At 40.8% G+C, this 25,395-nt stretch overlaps 1 protein-coding gene across 1 annotated transcript in view; it reads right to left on the bottom strand.

Annotated features, from left to right (window-relative positions):
* MYRFL (myelin regulatory factor like) overlaps window positions 1–22,243 on the bottom strand; it is a 93,663-nt gene extending 71,420 nt beyond the window's left edge. The window contains 3 exon segments of the mRNA XM_058557637.1: window positions 10–77; window positions 22,043–22,212; window positions 22,214–22,243. Coding sequence (XP_058413620.1) covers window positions 10–77; window positions 22,043–22,212; window positions 22,214–22,243 — 268 coding nt within the window.
* Window positions 22,244–25,395: the final 3,152 nt, after the last annotated feature.

Here is a 25,395-nt window from a genome sequence, read left to right on the forward strand (position 1 = left end):
GGCACTCACCTTTGACCTGCGGAGGCGAGCAGGAGTCTGATGCGGAATAGGGTGGGGTGTCTGGGAGCCGGCGTTGCCTGAGGATTAGAGACACACGTTGCTTTTTTGTTGTAACCGATTGCATCATTCTATTTCTGTCACAAATGGGTACAGCACCCCTAGGTGCTCCAGGGGGAACGAGCCCACCGGACCATGCCCGGTGTCGTGAGTCAAGAGAGCGGGCTCAGGGTCAGACAGAGCTGGCATGAGGCCCCGATCTTCCACTTCCTAGCTGTGCCCGTGAACACGCACTCACTGCTCCAGGCCTCCCTCTCCTCGTCTACAAAACGGGATGATCGCTACGCCTTCCTCCCAGCACGTTGTGAGAATTAAGTGAGGTCCTGGGTACAAAGCCGTGACATAACTCCCCCACACACAGTGAGTGCTCAGCAAAGACTAACCAACACTATTGTTGTTTCTGAACGTGCTCAAAGCGCTCACGCCGGGAGTCGGCTGTGCACACCATCTGGCTGGACCACGACAGAATGTCACCACTGAGGCCTCGGTTCTCCGTCTGGGCTCCAGGAATCCCAAAGCTCCAGGAAGGAGCTCAGGGGTTTTACAAAAGAAAATTTTTTTACATGTTTGGGGAAAAGAAATTCATAACTTTTTTCTGTTTTATATATTGAGGTGCAAGTAAAATTTTATCTTTTACAGAAATGAGTGCCACCACTAAAAAAGTGTGACAATTTCTGTTCCAAAGAACCTACCAGTTCCTTACGGCTCAGAAACTCTGTGATTCTAAGTCATACACAAGCACCACACCCTCCACTTGATCCTCTCGAAGGATAGTAAGCTACCATGTGTTTCTTGGTTGATTAAGATTTCAATCTCATACAATGAAGGGAAAAGTCTGTTTTTATTATTTACTAGAAAAGTTATGTTTTCTCCTCAAATTGGTCTTTTATACTTTATTCACTTCTCATTAATAAGGGAAGAGAGAACATACATTTACCTTCCTCCAAAAACCCCACTCAGATGAAAGTAAAGAGGCACAAACACAAAAGGACATATAGCACACGAGCAGAGACCATAACAGACCGTATTTCAATTACATGTGGCAGGCAGAAATAGGATTGATGGTAACTGAGTTAGCAAAGTGGAAAAAGAAAAACAGGACTTCCTGGGGATGGCAGAGGAGACGTAGAAACCAGCAAGAAGTTATCCAATCCATACACAACTCCAGAAAAGTCCAGGACATTGGAGTCAACAGGAGCCTCTGAATTTGGGGGTAAGGGGGGCAGAAAACAAAAGCATTGGTTGAAAGTTTGATTAAGGACCAGCTGGACCCTTAGATCAGCTTCCCCACCTGTACAGCCAGGCAACGACCTCCATCCGCCCACAGAGGCTGGAAAGCCTAACTCTCTGGAGAAACGGAACCAGGGAGACGGTGGAGCTGCTGGGCTAAAAACGGAAGGATCAATTAAAAGTCTAAACACTGAACTGCGAGACTCTCCTCAACTCGGCTTTGCAGGCATCCAGGTAGATTTCCCACAGTAAGAAACTGGAGGATTGTTCCCTAGAAAAGCTGAACGTCCTCGGGGGGAAAATGATAGTTTGAAATCACCTGAGGAAGTGGCCAGGCTACTGACCACTCTACAATGAAATTCACCCTTTGAGAACAATGGCTGGCCACAGAACTTCCTAAACTGGGACAAACAATGAAGGGTCAGACATTTTCAGAAAACCTTTAACACTGAAGACAGATAACAAACACCAAGATACATCAGGAGTCACGACGCGCTCTTCTGCTTCCAATATGACTGGTGAGCTCCTGTCAGACCTGACCCTCCCACAGACAACAACTGTGAAGTTTGGAAATCTAAAAATAAACATATACCCGAAGATACTGGAAAGTGGGCAAAAGCAAGAAGATTCTGGAGGGGCACTGAAACTTGAAAGAGGTAATGGCATGAAGTGAGTTATCTGTTGACAGCTTTCAGCCTTAGGGCTGGGTGAAGTCAGAACCATAGAACAGCTGACACTCCAGGAGAAGCCCACAGTGTTTCTGGCCTAAAAAACCAGAGAACAGAGTTTGGGACAAATGTAGCTGCTGAAAGTGAAAGGGGAATCTTGGGAAAGACAGATACAGAGAGGGAAAACTCGAGATTCTGAGCATAAACTCCAGCCAAGTGTCTGACCAACTCCTGAGCCGTTGTTGCATGGAGCTGACTGCACACAGCCCAACCAAAGAAAAAAGACTGATCTGAAATTTGAGCTACTTCCCAAGAGACAGAATTTACAATCTAAATCTAAGCAAAGTAATTGCCTGGTAAAACAAAAATATATATCCTCTTCAGAGGGCTAAGAAGGAATCCAGACATTCACAATGTCCACGATACCATTCAGAATTACTCCACAAACAAAGAACCAGGAAAACGTGGCCTGGCCTCAGGAGAAAGAACCATCAATGGACACACACCCAGAGATGATCCAGACACTTGATTAGCAGACAAGGATTTAAAGCAGCTATTGTAACTACCCTTAATGGAGCAGAGAAAAATGTGTTTGTAAAGAACAAAAAAATACAAAATCTCAGCAAAGAAAGAAACTATAAAGAAGAACTAAATGGAAATTCTAGAATTGAAAAGAAAATTCTAGAAATAAAAATTAAAAAGATCACTGGGTGGTGTATCAGAAGAACTTGAAGACAGATCCACAGATATCATCCAATCTAAAGAGCAGAGAGGAAAAAATGGATTAAAAAAGAGAGAGAGAAAAAGAGATTCATGAACCTGTGGAGAGGATGGAGCAGAAAAATGGTTAAAAATACGATGGCCGAAAACTTCCAAAGGTGAAAAACGTACCTTTAAAAGTTCAAGAAGCTCAGCAAATCCCAAGCAATACAGACACGGAGAAAAGCACACCTAAGTCAGTGAGTCAAATCACCATAAACCAAAAATAAACAGAAACTCTCAAGAGCAGCCAGAGAAAAACAACACATTACGTGTGGTGTAACAGTGATTCAAAGGAGCACTGACTTCTCATCAAAATTTCCATAGGCGAGAGACAGCACAACAATGTCTTTAAAGTGCTAGAGAAAAACAAAACTGACAATGCAGAATTTTATATCCAATGAAGATATCCTTCAAGAATGAAAGCAAAATAAAGACGTTTTCAAATAAAAAAATTAAGTGAATCGATGAACAGATATGCACAATACAATATGCTAAAGACATCATTCAGGCTAAAGGGAAATGATGCCAGATAGGAACTTGAAACTTTAGGGAGAAATGAAGAGAATAAAAAATGGTATCTATCTGAATGCAAATCACTTTTTCTCTTAATTTCTTTAAAATACGTAGGACTATTTAAAGTAAAAATTATGACATTATCTTGTAGAGTTTATAACACATGTAGGTGTAATACTCATGACAACCATAGCATAGAGGATGGGAGAGGGGGATAAATGGAATTATACAGTTGAATATCTCTATATTTTATGTTAAGTGGTACAATATTGATTCATTAACTCTAATTAGATTGTAAAAGGTTAAATAATACAAAGAAGTATAGCTGAAGTCAATAGATAAAATGGAATTCTAAAATTATTCAAATAATACAAAGTAAACCAGAAAAAGTTACAGAGGAATAAGAAGTAGAAGGGATAAAAAGAAGACAAACAATAAAATGACAGAATTAAATACAATATCAATAATTACTTTAAATGTAAATGGAATAAACACTCCAATTAAAAGGCAGAGATTACAGGAATAGATTTTTAAAAAGCAAGACCCAACTGTATGTTGCCTGCAAGACACACTTTAAATATAAAGACTCAGATAAGTTGAAAGTTAACGGAGAAAAAAAATGTGTATGAAAAGGCAGAAGTGATTTCATGAATAATAGCTAAAATAGACTTCAAAATAAAGAGTATTACTAAAAATAAAGAGGCTCATTCCATAATAATAAAAGTTCTTTCATTAAGAAGGCAAGCGAGCATGATTGTTTATGTATTTTTTTTTATATAATTTTATTTATTTATTTTTTCCCCCAAAGCCCCAGTGGATAGTTGTACGTCGTAGTTGCACATCCTTCTAGTTGCTGTATGTGGGATGCGGCCTCAGCATGGCCCGACAAGCGGTGCGTCGGTGTGCGCCCGGGATCCGAACCCGGGCCGCCAGCAGCGGAGTGCACGCACTTAACTGCTAAGCCACAGGGCCGGCCCTGTTTATGTATTTAATAGGAGAAGTTCAAAACACATGAAGCAAAAATTGACAGAATTAAAAGGAGAAATAAATAACTGTACATTCGTAGTTGGAGATTTTAACATCACCTCTCATCAACTGATAGAACAAAATAGATAGAACAAACTGACAGAACAGAAAAGTCAGTAATGGCATAGATCATCTGAGGAATGCCTTGAAGAAGAAAAGGAACTAATATGTTTTCATACTGGGAGAAATTCTGCAGTTCTCTTCAGAGAATTTGAGAGAAGAATTGACGACGACTATATTCAAAGCTAAGCAAATCATGAACACAAGGCCATGATTCAAGAAAAACAAAAATTTCAAGAAAGAAAATATAATCATAGTAAATTATATGTGAACACATAGTGGTAATAACGTAAGCCCTGGGTATCGACCTCACCAAAAATTTTTGTACAACTTTATGCTATTGGGAGGCTGAGGGTAGAAGGGGTGTCCCACACGGTATACGAAAGTTAAGTCCTCCCAGAAGATAATATTAGGTTGTTAACATGTATAAAGCAAAAAGAGTGATACAAAAACATCATTTAGATATAAGGTGGTAGAAATTCCTAAAAGAGTTGAAAAGTATCTGCCTCTGGCAGAGCCCGCTCAGGGTCATCAGAGGAGTGGGGCGGGGGATGGGTGGTTTTCATTATACGCCACATGTACGGGACCATTTGATTTCTTAAATTCTGCACAGGTATCACTCCCATAAACCTACAAATTAAATTTTGTTACTGACTCTGTGATCTCACAATTCCACATTCCAGGTTCTAGGCAGCTGTTCAGTTACCTTTACATTAGCCACGCCACTGAATTCCATAATGTTATAAAAAGTGAAAATCACAAGTAAAGTATCAACTCCCTCAAGAAACATGGCGTGGCCTGTTATAAACGGGAACGCAGGCTCTGTCCAGCAGGTCTTGTGCTGAGTGGCAGCAATGTGTGTGGGTGGTTTTAAAGCGAGGATTTTAAATGTTTAAGTGTTTTCCTTACAGTTTGTCCTCCTTCCAAAGCTCACTACAGCCACTCCTTTATTTCACTGCATTCCACGCTCGATGAATTTTAATACACTGAGAGAAATTTTGCAGTTCTTTTCAGAGAATTTGAGGGAAGAATTAATGATAGCTACCTTCAAAACTAAGCAAATTGTAAAAAACAAGTGCAATGATTAACTTTAAGAAAAACTCTGGGAGCTGGCCTGTTGGCATAGTGGTTAAGTTCGCAGGCCCTGCTGTGGTGGCCCGGGGTTCACAGGTTCGGATCCTGGGCGTGGACCTACTCACCGCTTGTCAAGCCATGCTGGGGCAGGAGTCCCACATATAAAGTGGAGGAAGATGGGCACAGATGTTAGCCCAGGGCCAATCTTCCTCAGCAAAAAAAAAAAAAAGAAAGAAAAGAAAAGAAAAAGAAAAGCTGTTGTTTGGGACTGTTTCCAAGCTGCTAACTGCTCCCAACTCACGATCACTGTGTCGGGAATCCCCATAATGCACATTAGACTGTTTTTTGGACTTTATGCTCTGAATTTGCCTATTTTGCCAAAGAGATTTCCATAAAATGGACCTAGGAAGCAACAGATACGATGGGTCACTCCCCGAGTGGCCATCTCTGTCTCTAGCTTCTGTATGAGTTAGCTGTAAAAATCAAGCGATTCTTACCTGCTGATAAAAAATAGAATAATTTGTCTTGTAAACTCCTTTCTTTCAGACACACAAGTTGTTTCATTTTTTGGAGGATGAATGGAGAAACGTGGTCTCCCGGTGGTTGAATGCCATGCAAACCAAGGGAAGGCGCAAAACAGACTTTCCGCCAGCTGGCCAAGGCCGTCTGTGCATCCACGAGATCTGCCTGCTGCCCCAAAGCAGCCAGCATTTCTTTCGGATGGCAGCCTGGCCTGAGCAGGTATCACCTGAGTGCCACCACGTGTTGTGACCCTCCTAGGCACTGCGCAGGGCACACTCACGGTATTTGGACGCCGGCTTTGTGTGAACACCGGCTAGGACTGCTCACAGTTCAGCGGTCCAGTCCCCGTACTCTCTGCTGACTCCCCCAGGGCCTCCACACACCACTGCCCTTCTCTAAGGCTCCACTGCACAGGGAGTTCAGCTCAGCACAGGGCCTGGGATAGAGCTGGTACTTAATAAATAGGAATTACTGCTTTTTTACACTCCATCTGGCCATAAATACGTGTATTCATAAGTTCATATATCAAGAGAGGGCTTTCCTGACCACCCAATCTATAACGGCAGCCTCCCCCACCCTCACTGGCTTCTCCCCTACCTCACACCTATTTCTCTCCATCTTCTGAATGACCTTACACTAGACGCCGCTGTCTTTCTCTCCCCACTAGGGTGCACGGCAGCAGTGAAGGATGGGAACTGCTCACCCCAGGAGCTGGCAGCAAGGAAACACATCATCTATAGAGAATTCAGAAACAATACTTAAATCTACAAAACGTCAGTCTGCCTCTTATTATCACCTGCACCACCATCTCAGAGAAAGATGTCCGGGTGCCTGCCAGGGCTGCTTCCCACCCCCTGCCCTCGGTAAACCACTGGCAGGGGTTCATCTGTTCTGTTCACTGTTGTACCCCCTCACCAAACTGTAAAAGTAATTGTGACTGAAAGTATTTCCTCCAGTTTTCCATGTGTATGATCTATCCTCCCACATGGACATTAAGAGTGTGTCTTCATACTGGTGTGTGTGTGTGTGTGTGTGTGTGTGTGTCCGTAGTGCCCGGTGGTGAGTACGTGGCAGGCTCTCCATGAATACTTGATCAGCTTCGTTAGGGTTTGCACCCCCACCAGAGGCTGGGATGGGAAAGGGCCTTGGCAGAAATGCCGTCAGTGGATAAGGTAGCCCGAGGAAATCGCTTCATGACAAGGCAGCGACAAGCAAGAAAACATGCTGCGGTCCTCCCTCCAGCCCTGTGCTGGCAAACCACAGGCCCTGACCCTCGCACCACCCTCCTCTGCTGCTGGAGACAGGTGACCCGTATGGAGGACCATGCCGAGCCTCTGCTAGTGTGTCTTATGTAATCTCTGCCACCACCAAAAAGTCACTGTCATTCCCCCATTCCACAGGCAGTGAAACTGAGGCCTGATGAGGTTAAATGACTCCCTCGAGATTATTCATTCAGCAACTGGTTAAGCTGGAGTCCAGCGGTCAGTCTACCACCAGAGCCCACGCTCTAAGGGACATGGTGTTTTAAATGCAGACCATCCTGATCACGTTAATTACTGTGGTTATTTCGCTCTCCACAAGCATCTTTAGAATGGCGAGCCGCGGTCATGTTTCAGCCTGGGATTCTGTTCGCCTTTCTCCTACTGCATCCGTCTGAACCCAGAAGTCAAACCGGTCAATGGACTCAGACAGCCTCTAACAAGCTCTTCTCGTAGAACCACGTGTGCTTCTTCACTGCCTCTCGAAACCTCACAGTCAAGGGCTTATCGGCCCACTCACAGGCAGCAGAACTAAAACATGCAGCTGGTCATCGACTCCTAACTCGTTTTGCCAGCCGAGTCCTGAGTAAAACCCAGAATATCAGATGCTTAAGCTCAACCATCAGAATGAAATAAAATGAACCTGGAGTCTGTGTCTAATGGACCTAATGCGTCTCTAAGGTCCCCCTCCTGCAAAGTCACCCATTCAAACCTGCGCATAGGTGTCACCCAGGGCCCTCAGCCAGCCCCCTCTTAGTCCACAGGCAGGGCCTCAGGGCCAGCCTGAAGTCGGTGTGACACTCCCCAACTGAACACACTGACGCAAACCCGGCTGTGTTAATTGTTTGGTGTGGGACTTGGGAGGTGGGGTAGGAGCACGTGTATTAACCTAAAGCCAGCTTCTCAGACTGTAATGTGCAAGAGTCCCCTGGAATCCTGTTAAAACGCAGAATCAGATGTCGTGTTTTTGGGCGAGGCCTGGATGCTGCATTTCCAGCTCCCGGGTGAGGCTGACGCTGCTGCTCCCTGACACCTGCTTTTAGTAACGGAAGGAAGCAGGTGACCCTCTGCCTGTTTTGAGGATTCAGTAGTCTCTTTTCCAGAGCCTTCCTTCCTCTGCACACACGTACACACACAGACACTTGTGCTTTTTCACTACGACCTCCAGGGTTTCTTGCTGTTCCCTAAGCATCTAACCTCCCTCCCCGTGAGCCGCTCTCCAAACCTGGACACGTCCCAGTCTGCCCACCCATCCGGCTCTCCTCTGCCCTGGAGGTAACCGGCTGGCTACCTGAGGGAACCAGAGAGGACTCCAGCCTGCTCCTCCTGGGCAGACAGCTGCCCTGGGCTCCACCACTCCAGGAAAGAAAGGGTTAAGGGCGGTTGTCAGGAACCTGCACACGCTGACAGGACCCAGGACCAAGCCAGCTCAGCACACCAGTAGAGTCACACAGAAGGATGAGCAAGTCCTGAGCAGCATATCCAATGCTCCTCATGGGCATGTGCCCCAAAAGGGGTCCACGGCCAAATAAGCGTGAGGAACACTGCATGCCATTTCTCTTCCCCGGTTCACATTAGCACATCAAAGGCTCTGAGAAGTCCTGCACTGAAGAAGTTCATTTAATTTTGTTTAAGCCAGTGAGTCACAAACTTATTTATGGATCACAGAACTTTTCTTTTTCCTGCAGCATCTCATGGGACCAGTTTTCCATAGAGCATTTAGGGCCATCTGTTTTACAGAGCAAATAATTCCGTTTTTAAAATGTATTTGATTTTTTTTACACTGCTGGTGGGAGTGCAAACTGGTGCAGCCACCATGGAAAACAGTATGGAGATTCCTCAAAAAATCAAGGATAGAACTACCATATGATCCAGCTATCCCACTGCTGGGTATTTATCCAAAGAACTTGAAAACACCAATTTGTAAAGGTACATGCACCCATGTGTTCATTGCAGCATTATTCACAATAGCCAAGACTTGGAAGCAACCTAAGTGCCCATCAAGGGACGAATGGATAAAGAAGATGTGGTATATATACACAATGGAATACTACTCAGCCATAAGAAACGATGAAATCCAGCCATTTGTGACATCATGGATGGACATTGAGGGTATAATGCAAAGTGAAATAAGTCAGAGGGAGAAGGTCAAATACCGTATGATTTCCTTCATTAAGTAGTAGATAATAACAACAATAAACAAACACATAGACACAGAGATTGGATTGGTGGTTACCAGAGGGGAAGGGGGGAGGGAGGAGGGTGAAAGGGATAATTCGGCACATGTGTGTGGTGATGGGCTGTAATTAGTATTTTGGTGGTGAACATGATGTAATCTATGCAGAAATAGAAGTACAATGATATACACCTGAAATTTTTACAATGCTATAAACCAATGTTACTGCAATAAACAAAAAATTAAAAAAAAATAATAAAAATAAAATGTATTTGAGATCTGAAAATCTGCCTATGAGATTCAAACTGGCTCCCAGCAATTTTGCAGCCTACTAGTCTCTTAGATTGTCGCGATAAAGAGTGGTCACTGACGTTTTTAAAAGCACAATTCATAGGCAACAAAGGAGAGGGGAAGTCCTGTTTAACTGTGTGGATTTGTAGTAGACGCAGGTTTGAATCCCAGCTCGGCTACTTAGAGCCGTGAGCCAGGCAAGGAGACCTCCGTCCAGGGCTGTTGTGAGGATCGCAGCTAACCTGCCAGAAGAGCCTGGTTGTGGAAATACTCAACAATGGGGGCATTCGAGTAGGTTTACAGATGTAATGATCCCTGAGCCAGCGCACAGCCTTGTGGTCACACACTCCAGCCGCTTCCGCTTGGTCTCTTGGAACTTGATTGCAGCCCCATTTACCCGCAGGGACCTGAGCAGCTTCTGTGGAGCAACGACAGGTTATCTGATCACTGAACTCTTCTTTCATGGGCATGAACTCTGACAATCTTTGCAAACTATGGCTCAGATCCATTCTGAGTCACCCTTTCTGGCAGATAATTGTAGACACATTTAATGTATTTCCCTGAGGTTCACATTTCTCTAAAACGTTCCCTAAAATATCAATTAATCTAAAAGCTGCATGTAGAGGAAAGGGCGTGTCTTCTAGAGCTGGGCACATTTTAATCCCAGCTTTGCTACTGCTGACCCCTGGAGAGTGACTTCACCTCTTGCACTGCAGTCTCCTCATCTGTAAAGTATGGATAATAGTGTGCCTATGCGGCAGAGCTGGTAAGAGAATGAAATGTGTAAAATCAAATACAGAATTACACAAGCAAATATGTAAAGTGCAAAGAACAATGCCCAACACCTGGTAAATGCTCGACAACATTGACTCCCCCCTCTAGCTCAGTTACTAACCCACCCCACCCCCAAGGGAGAGAGGGAATCTGATAGGGCAAACCTGCCAGAACCTCCACAGCCACTGCCTATAAGGAGATGCTCTGGCCCTGCAGTAAAGACCATTATTACCACGGAGACCAGGATCACATGACAGATTTCAGGCCTCCCAGGTAAGAAGACAACTCTTCAAATACGACTTCTGTTCACTTTTCCCACAAACAGGTAAAATTCTTTCTTCCAGTTACAAAAGTAACCCACACAGTTAAACAGAACCCTGGAGGAATCAGCTGTACTCTCTCTTAAGGAGAAGACACATAGAGGAGAGAGACTAGGCAACCTCTGGCAGATTGTTTCCAGGCCAGAGATGGTAAGGACACATCCATTGCCCCCTTTCCCACAGGAACTCATGCCAGCTGCTAGGATGGGGTGAGAGGAATGTGAGGGCAGGCACAGGGGCAATTAATTCGGGGTTCAGCCATGCAGTGCCTGGGGCAGAACAGCCAGCTGAGAGTGTGGGCTCAGACATGTGGCAACCCACCAGTTGTGTGTGTCTGTGTGTGTGTGTGTGTGTGTGATAGAGAGAGTTTAATTTGCAAAATGTTAAGCCTCCCTCTTCCCTTGGTCATTTGGCAAGGGTGTTTTTGTTCCCAAAGAACAGCAAAAGCCAGTACCAGAAATATCCACAGATGGATTTCTCTGTGATTATTGAGATTCAGGTCTGGACTCACTCTGTCTTTCCTGGGGGAGAGCGGGGAGGGCATTTACAGGAATCTGAAGTGGGCTTAATAACAGAATGGAGAAGACAGAGGAGGGTCAGTGAACTTGAAGACAGATCAATAGAAATTATCCAATATGAACAACAGAGAGAAAAAAATTGAAAAAATGAACTGAGCCTCAAGGACCTGTGTGCAATATCTAACATTTGTGTCATTGGAGTCCTAGAAAGAGAAAAGAAAGACATTGGTACAGAAAAATAAATGTGAAGAAACAATAACTGAAAACTTCCCAGATGTAGTGAAAAACATAAATTTACAGATTCAAAAGGTTGAGCAAATCCCAAACAATATAATCTCAAAGAAAACCATGCCCACACCCAGTTGCATCATAATAAAACTGTTGAAAACCAATGATAAAGAAAATACCTAGCAGTTGGAGAAAAATGACATAGTATCTACAAGGGAACAATGATTCAAATAACTATTTCTGATCAAAAACCATGAAGGTCAGAAGATAGTAGGTCAAAATTTTTCAAGTGCTGGGGGAAAAAAAGCCCTTATCAACAAAAAATTCTAAATCCACAATCGTTCTTAAAGATTTGAACACTCTTTTCACAGTAAGAAATAAAAGAAGTAGAAAAGAAGTCAGCAAGGGTACAGAAGACCTGATCACTGCCAGCCAACTTCACCTGATTAGCACCTGCAGAGCACTTCACCCAGCAAGAGCTGAATGCACATTCTTTTCAAGTGCACATGGAACGTTCACCAAGGTACACCACATCCTGGATCAGAAAGTAAACCTTAACAAATTTAAAAGAATTAGAATCATACCAAGTATGTTCTCTGTCCATAATGGAATTAAACTAAAAATCAGTAACAGAAAAATATATGGAAAATTCCCAAATATTTGGAAATTAAATAACACAATTCTAGCAACCTATGAGTGAAAGAGGATATCTGAAGACAAATTATAAAATATTTTGAACTGAAAGAAAATTAAAATATAGCATATCAAAAACTGAGGGAGGCAGCTAAAGCCATGCAGAGAGGGAAAGGTATAGCATTGAATGCTTAAATTAGAAAAAAGGAATGGTCTCAAATCAAGAACTCAAATCAAACTTCCACCTTAAGAAACTAGAAAAAGAAGAACAAAGTAAACCCAACCAAGCAGAAGAAGGAAATGATAAAGAGTAAAAATCAGTGAAACTGAAAACAAACAAAATAGAGAAAACCAATGAAACCAAAAGCTGCTTATTTGAAAAGATCAATAAAGTTGATAAATATCTAATGATATGGATCAAGAAAAAGAGAAAAGAAACAAATTACCAACATGAGGAACAGAAGAAGAATATCACTACAGACTCCTCAGAGCCTGAAAAAGGCTAATAAGAAATACCACGAACAACTTTATGACCATAAATTTGAAATGGGCCAATTCCTTGGGAAAAAAAGAAAAAGAAAAACAAGCTACTGAAGCTCACTTAAGCAGAAAGAGATAAAATGAATAGTCCTGGATATATTAGATAAATTTAATTTGTAGTAAAGATCTTTCAAAAAAGTAAACTACAGGCACAGATCACTTCACTGGTTAATTCTACCAAATATTAAAGGAAGAAATAAATCCAAGGCCACACAATCTCAACCAGAAGATTTAGGAGGAGAGAACCCTTCCCAATTTTAGGAGGCTATGATTACCCTGATACCAAAGCCAGAAAAAATGTCATATAAGAAAAGAAAACTTAAGATCAATATTCTCATAAACATAGATGCAAAAACCTCAACAACTTTAGCAAATTGAATCCGGTAATATATTTAAAAAAAAAAAATCACAACTAACTGACGTTTGTCCCAGGAATACAAGGCTATTTCAATATTCAAAAATTAAGCAAAGTAATCCACCATATTAACAGACAGGATAAAAATCATATGATCATGTTAATAAATACAGAAATAACATTTGACAAAATTCAACATCCATTCATGCTAACAATTCTCAGAAAACTATGAGTAGAAGAGAATCTCCTTAAGCTAATAAAGGGCACTGCAAACAACTTACAGCTAAGACCATACTTAGTGATTAAAAAACTGAACGATTGCCCTCTGAGATCAGGGACAAGGCAATGACGTCTGTTCTCACTACTTGTCTATTCAACACTAAACCCAAAGTCCCACCCAGGTCAATAAGGAAAGAAAAATTATCCAAATGCATATAACTTGGAAAGAAAGACATACAACTGTCCCAATTTGCAGATGACATGATTGTCAACATAGAAAATCCCAAGAAATCTACAAAAAAAACTCTTAGAACTAATAAATGGCTTCATTAAGACTGCATAACCCAAGCACAATATATAAAAATCAATAATATTTCTATATATGGGTAGTGAATAATTGGAACCTAAAATTTGGGGAGGAAGTATTATTTACAATAGCTCATAAAAAATGTGAAATATTTAGGTATAAATCTAACAAAATGTGTGCAGGATTTGTACGCTGAAAACTATAAAACATTGGTGAAAGAAATCAAAGAAGGCCTAATAAATGGAGAGATACACCATGTTCACGGATAGGAAGACTCAATTTTGCTAAGATGTTGATTCCCCTCAAATGAATCTCAAGACTTAATACAATCCTAATCAAAATCTCAGCAGGATTGTATAGCAACAAGCTGATTGTAATATTTATGTGGGAAGACAAAGGAACTAGAATAGCCAAAACAATTTTGGAAAAGAAGAAAAATTTGAAGACGGGCATTATACCATTTTAAGACTTATGACAAAAATACAGTAATCAAGGTAGTGTGGTATTGGCAAAATGATAGGCACATAGATAAGAGGAACAGAATAGTCTAGATATAGATCCACACAAATATGGTCAATTGATTTTTTGCAGCAGTGTAAAAGCAATTCAGCAGAGAAACGTTATTCAGCAAACGATTCTGGAATAATTGGACATTCATACACAAAGAAATTAATTTCAACCCATATCTCAAACTTTATACAAAAATTAATTCAAAATAGATCATAGACCTAAATGTAAAATTCTAAAACTTTTATAAAAAAAAAAACAGGAGAGGTGATGTCAGCATCATGGCGGAGTGAGCTTTCCCGTGAACTCTTCCCCCCATAAGATACAACAAAAGGAACAGTCACAGACCAACAACGGAATCCCAGACAGTGAAAAGCTAGATCGGAAAGATCCACATTGCCGCACATCTGAGAGTGGAACGTGCTGGGCCCCTGAAGGAAGTGGGGAGAGGTAAGGAGAACTCCTCTCCCTCCCCATCAGATCAGCGATCCTGGTCTGGCGGCTCCCAGAGAGGGGGAAGGGGCGGCCCTCGGCGGGGAAACCGTAGCTCTTCGGGCTCTCTTGTCCAGTGGGAAACTCCCGCACAGAGGACTCAGAAGAGCCACAGGGCTACCATCAACATCTGAGCACCCCAGAGAGCAGATAACGAGGGGCAAATGAGAAGCCCCCCACACCAGGGACCCAGAGGGCAAAAGAGAGAGCCCCCCCCCCCGGCAAACAGGACCCTGCAGCTCAACCGACCAGACCAGACCAAGCGATCCGTGGCAGACCAGACCAAGTGAACCGACCCGCGGATCGCAGCAGAGAAAAAAAAAAAAAAAAAACTGCGGTCACAGCAGAAAAGCCACGGCAGAGTGCAGGGGGCTTAGACTACACAGCCCTTTACCACCACACAGGGGCGGCGGGTGGAAATTGCAACCAGAGATTTCCAGGATGAGGAAAAACAAAGCCAACACAGGAACCACAATGCAAAGATATATGAAATCACCAGACCAGAAGGAAAATGACAAGCACCCAGAAACCAACCCCGAAGACACAGAAATCCATAATCTAAATGACAGAGATTTCAAAATAGCTATCATAAAAACACTCAACGAAATACGAGACAACACAGACAAACAATTCAATGAGATTAGGAGCTTCTTCACAAAAGAGATTGAAATCATAAAGAAAAACCAATCAGTGCTGATGGAGATGAAGAACACAATGGAGGAGATAAAGGAGAATCTGGAATCTTTAAAGAACAGAGCTGACAATATGGAGGAAAGAATTAGCACTTTAGAGGATAGGAATACAGATATGCTCCAGATGGAAGAGGAGAGAGAAGTAAGACTAAAAAGAAATGAAGAAAGACTCCGAGAAATATCTGACTCTATCAGAAAATGTAACATAAGAATTATAGGTATTCCTGAGGGAGAAGAGAGGGAAAGAGGAACAGAGAGCCTATTCAAGGAAATAATAGCTGAGAATTTCCCAAATCTGGGGAAGGAGCAGGAAATACCAGTAAGCGAAGCCAACAGGTCACCTAAATACGTCAACAGGCAAAGGCCCACCCCACGACATATGGTAGTAAGGCTAGCTAAAGTCAATAACAAAGAAACAACATTAAGGGCAACTAGACAAAAACAAAAAATAACGTACAAAGGAACTCCCATCAGGCTCTCAGCGGATTTCTCAACAGAAACTTTACAGGCTAGGAGAGACAGGAATGATATATTCAAAATACTGAAAGACAAAAACTTTCAGCCAAGAATACTCTATCCAGCAAAAATATCCTTCAAATATGATGGAGAAATAGTAACTCTCCCAGATAAACAAAAGCTAAGGGAGTTCATGGCCACGAGACCCCCACTACAAGAAACACTCAAGAAGGCCCTCAGGCTTGAAAAAAAAGAAGAGAAAGGGAATACAAAGCTTGGAGCAAGGAGAAAAATAGGTAGATAAACTCAGAAAAATAGTAGATCTTTACCAGAATAGGTTAGCAACCACTTAAATACTGAAATCAAAGATCAAAGGAAGGAACTCACCAAAAATAAATGTAACCTCATCACTGTAAACACACAGCCACAACACAAGATAGAATAAGGTATAACAAGAACGACTTAGAAGGGGAAGAGGAAAGTGATTGAATTTACTTAGTATAAGGAAATAGGAGGCCATCAGATAATGGACTATCTCATACAGAAGATTTTTTACCCAAAGCTCAAGGTAACCACTAAACAAATAATCAAAACAAAACCACATATGATAAACAAAGAGAAAACTAGAAGAGTCATAAGACAGAACAACCAAACTGAACTGGCAGTCCGAAACAAATGGGACAAGAAACAAAGCAAACGCAAAAGAACCAGAAAATAAGTGACAAAACAGCAACATTAAGCCCTCATATATCAATAATTACCCTAAATGTAAATGGATTGAACTCTCCAATCAAAAGATACAGAGTGGCAGGATGGATTAAAAAGCAAGACCCAACAATATGCTGCCTTCAGGAAACACATCTTAGCACTAAAGACAAGCACAGGCTCAGAGTGAAAGGATGGATGACAATACTCCAAGCTAATGGCAAACAAAAGACAGCAGGTGTTGCCATACTCATATCAGACAATGTAGACTTCAAGATAAAACAGGTTAAGAGAGACAAAGAAGGGAAATATATAATGATAAAAGGGACACTCCACCAAGAAGACATATCACTTATAAATATATATGCACCCAACATAGGAGCACCAATGTACGTAAAGCAACTATTAACAAACCTAAAAGGAGACATTAACGACAACACAATAATAGTAGGGGATCTTAACACCCCACTTACATCAATGGATAGATCATCCAGACAAAAAGTCAATAAAGAAATAGTAGACTTAAATGAAAAACTGGATGAGATGGACCTAGTAGACACATACAGAGCACTCCATCCAAAAACAGCTGACTACACGTTCTTCTCAAGCGCACATGGAACATTCTCTAGGATAGACCATATGTTGGGAAACAAAGCAAGCCTCAATAAATTTAAGAAGATTGAAATCATAACAAGCATCTTTTCAGAACATAATGCTATGAAACTGGAAATGAACCATGAAAAAAAAACTGGGAAAGTGACAAAAATGTGGAGATTAAACAACACGCTACTGAACAACCAATGGATCATTGATAAAATTAAAGGAGAAATCAAAAACTATCTGGAAACAAACGAAAATGATAATATGCCATATCAAACCATATGGGATGCAGCAAAAGTGGTTCTGAGAGGGAAACTCATAGCGATACAAGCCCACCTTAACAAACAAGAAAAAGCCCAAATAGGCAACCTTAAATTACACCTAACAGAACTAGAAAAAGAAGAACAAACAAAGCCCAAAGTCAGCAGAAGGAGAGAAATAATGAAAATCAGAGCAGAAATAAACGAAATTGAGACCAAAAAAACAGTAGAAAGAATTAATGAAACAAAGAGTTGGTTCTTTGAGAAGATAAACAAAATCGACAAACCCTTAGCCAGGCTTACTAAGAAAAAAAGAGAAAAGGCTCAAGTAAATAAAATTAGAAATGAAAGAGGAGAAATTACAACAGATACCACAGAAATACAGAGGATTGTAAGAGAATACTATGAGAAATTATATGCCAACAAATTGGACAATCTAGAAGAAATGGATAAATTCTTAGACTCATACAACCTCCCAAAACTGAACCAAGAAGAAATGGAGAATCTGAATAGACCAATCACAAGTAAAGAGATTGAGATAGTAATCCAAAACCTCCCAAAAAATAAAAGTCCAGGACCAGATGGCTTCTCCGGTGAATTTTACCAAACATTCAAAGAAGATTTAATACCCATCCTTCTCAAACTATTCCAAAAAATAGTGGAAGATGGAACACTTCCTAAATCATTCTATGAGGCCAACATCACCCTGATACCAAAGCCAGACAAAGACAATACAAAGAAAGAAAATTACAGGCCAATATCGCTGATGAACATTGATGCAAAAATCTTCAACAAAATATTGGCAAACCGAATACAACAATACATTAAAAAGATCATACACCATGATCAAGTGGGATTTATACCAGGGACGCAGGGATGGTTCAACATCCACAAATCAATCAACGTGATACATCACATCAACAAAACAAAGAATAAAAACCACATGATCATCTCAATAGATGCAGAGAAGGCATTTGACAAGCTACAACATCCATTTATGATAAAAACTCTCAACAAAATGGGAATAGAAGGAAAGTACCTCAACATAATAAAAGCTATTTATGACAAACCCACAGCCAACATCACACTCAACGGGGAAAGACTGAAAGCCATTCCTCTGAGAACAGGAACGAGGCAGGGCTGCCCACTCTCACCACTCCTGTTCAACATAGTACTGGAGGTTTTGGCCAGAGCAATTAGGCAAGAAAAAGGGATAAAAGGAATCCAAATAGGTAACAGAGAAGTGAAACTCTCACTATTTGCAGATGACATGATTGTGTACATAGAAAACCCTAAAGAATCTGTTGGAAAACTATTAGAAACAATCAACAACTACAGCAAAGTTGCAGGGTACAAAATCAATCTACAAAAATCAGTTGCATTTCTGTATGCTAATAATGAACTAACAGAAAGAGAGCTCAAAAAGATAATACCATTTACAATTGCATCAAAAAGAATAAAATACCTAGGAATAAATCTTACCAAGGAGGTGAAGAATGAGAGCTACAAGACATTATTGAAAGAAATCCATGATGACATAAAGAAATGGAAAGATATCCCATGCATGTGGATTGGAAGAATAAACATAGTTAAAATGTCTATATTACCTAAAGCAATCTACAAATTCAATGCAATCCCAATCAGAATCCCAATGACATTCTTCACAGCAATAGAAAAAAGAATACTAAAATTTATATGGGGCAACAAAAGACCCTGAATAGCTAAAGAAATCCTAAGAAAAAAGAACAAAGCAGGAGGCATCACAATCCCGGACTTCAAAACATACTACAAAGCAATAGTAATCAAAACAGCATGGTACTGGTACAAAAACAGACACACAGATCAATGGAACAGAATTGAAAGCCCAGAAATAAAACCACACATATATGGACAGCTAATTTTCGACAAAGGTGCTAAGAACATACAATGGAGAAAGGAAAGTCTCTTCAATAAATGGTGTTGGGAAAATGTTGCATGTGGTTGGACAACCACATGCAAAAGAATGAAAGTGGACCATCTGCTATTGCCATTCACAAAAATTAACTCAAAATGGATCAAAGACCTGAAGGTGAGACCTGAAACTATAAAACTCATAGAAGAAAATATAGGCAACACACTATTTGACATTGGTTATAAAGGAATCTTTTCAGATGACATGCCTACCCAGACTAGGGAAACTAAAGAAAAAATAAACAAGTGGGACTTTATCAGATTAAAGAGCTTCTATAAGACAAACGAAACCAGAATCAAGATGAACAGACAACCCACCAGCTGGGAGAGAATATTTGCAAAACATACATCTGACAAGGGGTTGATCTCCATAATATATAAAGAACTCACACAACTGGACAACAAAAAAACAAACAACCCGATCAAAAAATGGGCAGAGGAAATGAACAGACACTTCTCCAAAGAAGATATACAGATGGCCAATAGGCACATGAAAAGATGTTCAACATCACTAATCATCAGGGAAAAGCAAATCAAAACAACACTAAGATACCACCTCATGCCCGTTAGAATGGCTATAATCACCAAGACAAAAAACAAGTGTTGGAGAGGATGTGGAGAAACGGGAACCCTCATATACAGCTGGTGGGAATGCAAACTGGTGCAGCCTCTATGGAAAACGGTATGGAGATTCCTCAAAGAATTAAAAATAGAGATGCCCTATGACCCAGCCATCCCATTACTGGGAATCTATCCAACAAACCAGAAATCAACAATCCAAAGAGGCTTATGCACCCCTATGTTCATTGCAGCATTATTCACCATAGCCAAGAAGTGGAAGCAACCTAAGTGTCCCTCGACTGACGACTGGATCAAGAAGAAGTGGTATATATATGCAATGGAATACTACTCAGCCATTAAAAAAAGACAAAATCGTCCCATTTGCAACAACATGGATGGGCCTGGAGCTTATTATGTTAAGTGAAATAAGCCAGAAAGAGAAAGACAAACACTGTATGATCTCACTCATATGTGGAATATAAACCAACACATGGAAGAGAAAACTGTACTGTAGTTACCAGGGGCAATGGGGCTGGGGGGTGGGCACAAGGGGTGAAGGGAGACATATATATGGTGATGGACAAACAAAAATGTACAACCAAAAATTTCACAATGTTAAAAACCATTGAAACATCAATTAAGAAAAAAAAGGAGAAAATCTTTGGGAACATAGATTAGGCAATATCTATATTACTTAGATATAAAGTAAAACCCATATAAGAAAAATATGATAAATTGGATATCACAAAAATTTAAAACTTTTGCTCTGGGAAAAGAGACTAAGAGAATAAAAACATAAGCTGCAGACTGGGAGAAAATATTCACAAATCACATATCTGACAAAGTTCTTAGATTCAGAATATTTAAAGAGTTCTCTAAACTCAAATATAAGAAAACAACACCAATTTTTTTAAATGGGCAAAAAATTTGAACAGATACTTCACCAAAGAAAATATATGAATAGCAAACAAACACATGAAATGATACTCAACATCAGTCATTAGGAAAATGCAAATTAAAACACAATGAGATACCACTAAAAGCCTATTAGAATGGCCATAATAAAATTTTTAAAACTGATAATACCAAGAACTGACAATGAAGAGAAACAACTGGGGATCTCATACAATCCTAGTGGTAATGCAAAATGGTATGGCCACTCTAGAAAATCTGGCAATTTTATAAAGTTAAGCTTACACTTACAATATGACCCAGCAGTCTTTATTTTCAGTATTACCCTAGAGAAATTAAAACTCTTGATCACATAAACACCTGTGCGTGAATATTTATAGCAGTTATTCATAACTGCCCCAAACTGGAAATGATCCAAATGTCCTTGAATGGGCCACTGGATAAACAAACCATGTTATAACCATTCAGCAGAGTCTTTCTCAGCAATAAAAAGGAATGAAGTCTTGATCAAAGCTATTATGCTTAATGAAAGAAGCCAGACTCAGAATGTTATATACCATATGGTTTCATTTAGGTGACATTCCAGAAAAAGCAAAACTTTAGGGACAGAGAAGAGTCAAGTGGTCATCAGGGCTCAAGGTGGGTGGTGGGTTTGACCACAAAAAGCGAGCGTAAGAGAAATGTTTCTGGCGAGGGAACGGTTGTGAGTGCTGATTATGGTAGGAGTTACATGACTTCATGAATTTGTTGAAACTCACAAGAAAAAATTGAATCTTACTGCATGTAAATTAAAAATAAAAAAAGAAAGCTAGACTAGATATATTAATATCAGAAAATAAGAGCAGAAATCAATGAAATAGAACACAGAAAACCAATTAAGAATATAAATTTAACCAAAAGCTGGTACTTCAAAAGTTTAAGAAAACTGATAAACCTCCTAAGAGACTGAGCAAGAAAAAAAAGGGTACAAATTACTTATATCAAGAATAGCAAAAGGATTATCACTATAGATTCTACAGCCACTAAAATTATAAGGAAATAGGATGAACAACTTTATGCTAGTGAATTCAACAACTTAGATGAAATGGACAATTCATTGGAAGATATAAATGCCTCAGCTGATAACGACTGGTAGGTAACCCAGATAGCCTGTATCTATTAAAGATATTGAATTGGAAGGGGAGGACCTTCCTATAAAGGAAACTCCAGGCCTGGCTGGCTTCACTGGCGAAATCTGCCAAAGATTTATAGAAGAAGTAATACCAACTCTACAAGCTCTTCTGGAAAACAGAAAAGGAGGGAACACTTTCCAGATCATTTAACTGTTTTGTAGTTTTTAAAACATCAGACAGAGAGCAGTGCTCTCATTACTTACATGGCCCCCAAATCAAAATCATTGCCCAAGAACTCCTCCAGCAGACTTGTATCCAGGGCCAGGTTCCCCAGAGTGCCACTGGGCCCCTGAGCTGCAAAGGCAAATGGAAAATCTTGAGATTCATGAAGATTTCAGAATGGCTAATGGCTGAAAACACTGGCGTGCTTACAACTCAAGAATTTCAAAGCAACTAAATGGCATGATGAGAGTGTGGTCTTTCTTCCATTCACATGTTTCCTTCAGAAATCTCTTTAGATGTCACCTCCTCCAGCAGCCTTCCCTGACTGTCTAAGGCTGGTTCAGGTGCCCCTTTTTATGTGCTTCCATGAATACCATGTGCCCTCCCTTATACATTATTATAATTGTTTGCTTTTGTTTTTCTCTATCCAAAGTCTTTAAGGGCAAGGACTGTATCTTTCTTATTGTATCAATAAGGATCCGTGGTATAAAAAAGGCAGCGATGTACATGTTTTGGATGGATGGATGGATGATGGATGGATAGATGGATGGTTGGTTTGTTGATCGGACAGATTATTTCCAGCTAAGTCCAACAAGATGTTCAATATCTTGCTTCACATTTTTGTTGGACTTCCCAAAATGTAACACAATATTTCTGTCCTTTTTCTTGGTTTAAAAAATGAAAATAAACTTACTGGCTTCTTTCAAATCATAATAAAAATGTTAGAATTTAAAAAGAATATAAAATATAGGAATATATTATAAAAAAGACAAAACAATCTTTATTTGCAGATAATCTGACTCTACACCTAGCAAACCCAGGAGAAACAACTGATAACAATTAGAAATGAGTACAGGGGCCGGCCCCCTGGCACAGCGGTTAAGTACGCATGCTCGGCTTCTGCTGCCTGGGGTTTGCAGGTTTGGATCCTGGGCGCATACTGATGCATCACTTCTCAGGCCATCTTGTGGTGGCTTCCCATATAAAGTAGAGGAAAATGGGCACGGGTGTTAGCCCAGGGCCAATCTTCCTCAGCAAAAAGAAGAGGATTGGCATCGGATGTTAGCTCAGGGCTGATCTTCCTCACACACACACAAAAAAAAAAGATTAGAAAATTCAATAGAGTAACTGGTTAAATTATATATAAAAACTAATTACTTTCTTATATAGAAAAAATAACTAGTCAACCAAACAGATAAATATAATGAAAAAAAGATGTCATTGAAAATAACAAAAAACATAAAATATCTAAACATATATTTAGGCACAATGTTTTTTTAAAAAGCTAAAAGTTTCTATGAAGGGTCATAAGAGATTTGAATAAATGGAAAAACCTACATTGTTCTTAGACTAAAAGACTCAATATTGCAAAACTTTTACTGGACATTATTTAGGATATCTGCCAAACCCATACATTCATGTTCTGGGAGCTTTCCCTTGTAGGAAGGGTCTCCAGCGTCCACATTTGTAACACATAACCTCTACAGGCCGCTGAATCAGGGAGACCAAGTCGTTGGATGGCCAGTGACCCACTCAATTATTTCTCCCAAGAATTTGAACTAGACTTAAAGCTGGTGGTTGAGATTTAATCATTTAATAGCAAAGGCAGAGGACTAGGGCGATAGTCTGAATATTTCTGCCATATTTACCAACGTCCTTTTTGATTTTTCACCCTTACTGAGGCCTGGTTGTTCCACATTTACTCCAATTACATGACAAACTCTTGTATACGCCCAATGAACCCTTTTAAATTGGTTTGTATGTTACCTGAAATCAAATAGTCCCCAAGTTAAAGTATTCTTCTGGAAGAATAAATACCCCAAAATCACCAGAAAAATCATGGAGGAGGGAGTAAATAAGAACCAAGAAACACACAAACGGACACATCAAAGGAACACACACAAGTCCAGGGTGTGCTGAGAAACACTACACACGTATGGGATATACAAGGACTTTTTGCACACAATAAACATATCCTTTGACACCAGCAAGAAAAGATTGATTATTCAATAACAGTTGTGGGGAAAATTGGTTAGACATTTAGAAGAAAAAACCTGGATCATTTTCCTGCTGCCACACTAAAATTCCAGATAGATCAAAGATTTCAACACAAGTAGATGATGACGTAGAAAGAAAACATGAGTGAATATTCTTATCATCTTGAGATGAAGGCTTTTCTAAGCACGGCATGAAAAACAAAAACTGTAAAGAAAAAGACTGTTAAATTTCACTTTATACGTCTTTTGAAGGGAAAGAATTTTTAACATTTTATTTTGAAATAATTTAGAACCTAAAGAGAAGCTACAGGAATACAAAGGAACTCACGTACACATTTCACTCATATCCAACTATTAACTGTGAGGGGGCTTTCCAGGTACCATCTAAACATGTAGCACTTCACCTCTCTGTCCCCACAGCAGCATCCCTCAGGGCATCCAGGACCTTGCGTTCCTCCAGGGGAGAGCCACCCTTGCATCCAGGCCCCTGCACGAGCTGCAGGAGGGCCAGCTTGCGTTCAGCTTGTGGCTCGCTATCTCATCCAGGGGCACTAAAATAAAACCTTAAAGATGTGGGCACCTCTCAGATATGAAAAATTGATGCATGCCAGAGACAGGTGGAAGGGAGGGAGGAAGAAAGAGGAGGGAGATCGCCAACTCGATTCAGAGGCATGAAGTGGAGGGAAGACAGTCCTGAAAGTCGAGATGGTCAGAAACGACCTCCTAGCGAGTTGAGTCTTGAGCCGGACTTTGAGGAAAGTCTAGGATGGAGATGAGCAGGACAAGACACATTCATTCCTCCATTGATCCAACCAGTATTCATTAAGCACCTACTAGGTACACGTGGAGGACCAAACAAGGTTCTGGGGACACAGCAGCGAAGCAAAAAGACAAGATGGCTCAAAGGGCCTGAATTCTAAGGGAGGAAAGGGGGTAACAGCAGGGGTAAGAAAGGAGATCCGGGACGTATGAGAAGCGGTGAATGACCAGCGTATTTTCAGATAATGATGAAGATAAAACCCAGTGGTGTGATAGATGGCGGGAAAGGAGCTCCCTTCTCGGGATGGAGCAGCCGTGCAAAGATGGAGGGCAGAGCGTGCGCGGCACAGGGACCGGCAAGGGCAAGAGCTCGGGGGCTGGACCGTCCCTGGCGTTGGAGAAACAGATCATCCAGTGTGGCTAGAGCCAGGAGCACGAGGCCGGGGTGGGGGAGATGTCAGAGCAACACGAAACTGCTGGAAAGTGACGTGATACACTCTACGTTTTCAAAAGGTCAGTCTGGTTGCTTTGTGGGAAGGACTACAAAGGGACAAGAACAGAAGAAGAGAGATCAGTTCAAGCATCATCACAGTCGTCCAGGGACATTCAGAGGTGGTTTGGAGTTCTTAGTCTGGGCC

Source organism: Diceros bicornis, chromosome 17 (assembly GCF_020826845.1).
Source record: "Diceros bicornis minor isolate mBicDic1 chromosome 17, mDicBic1.mat.cur, whole genome shotgun sequence".
NCBI lineage: Eukaryota > Metazoa > Chordata > Mammalia > Perissodactyla > Rhinocerotidae > Diceros > Diceros bicornis.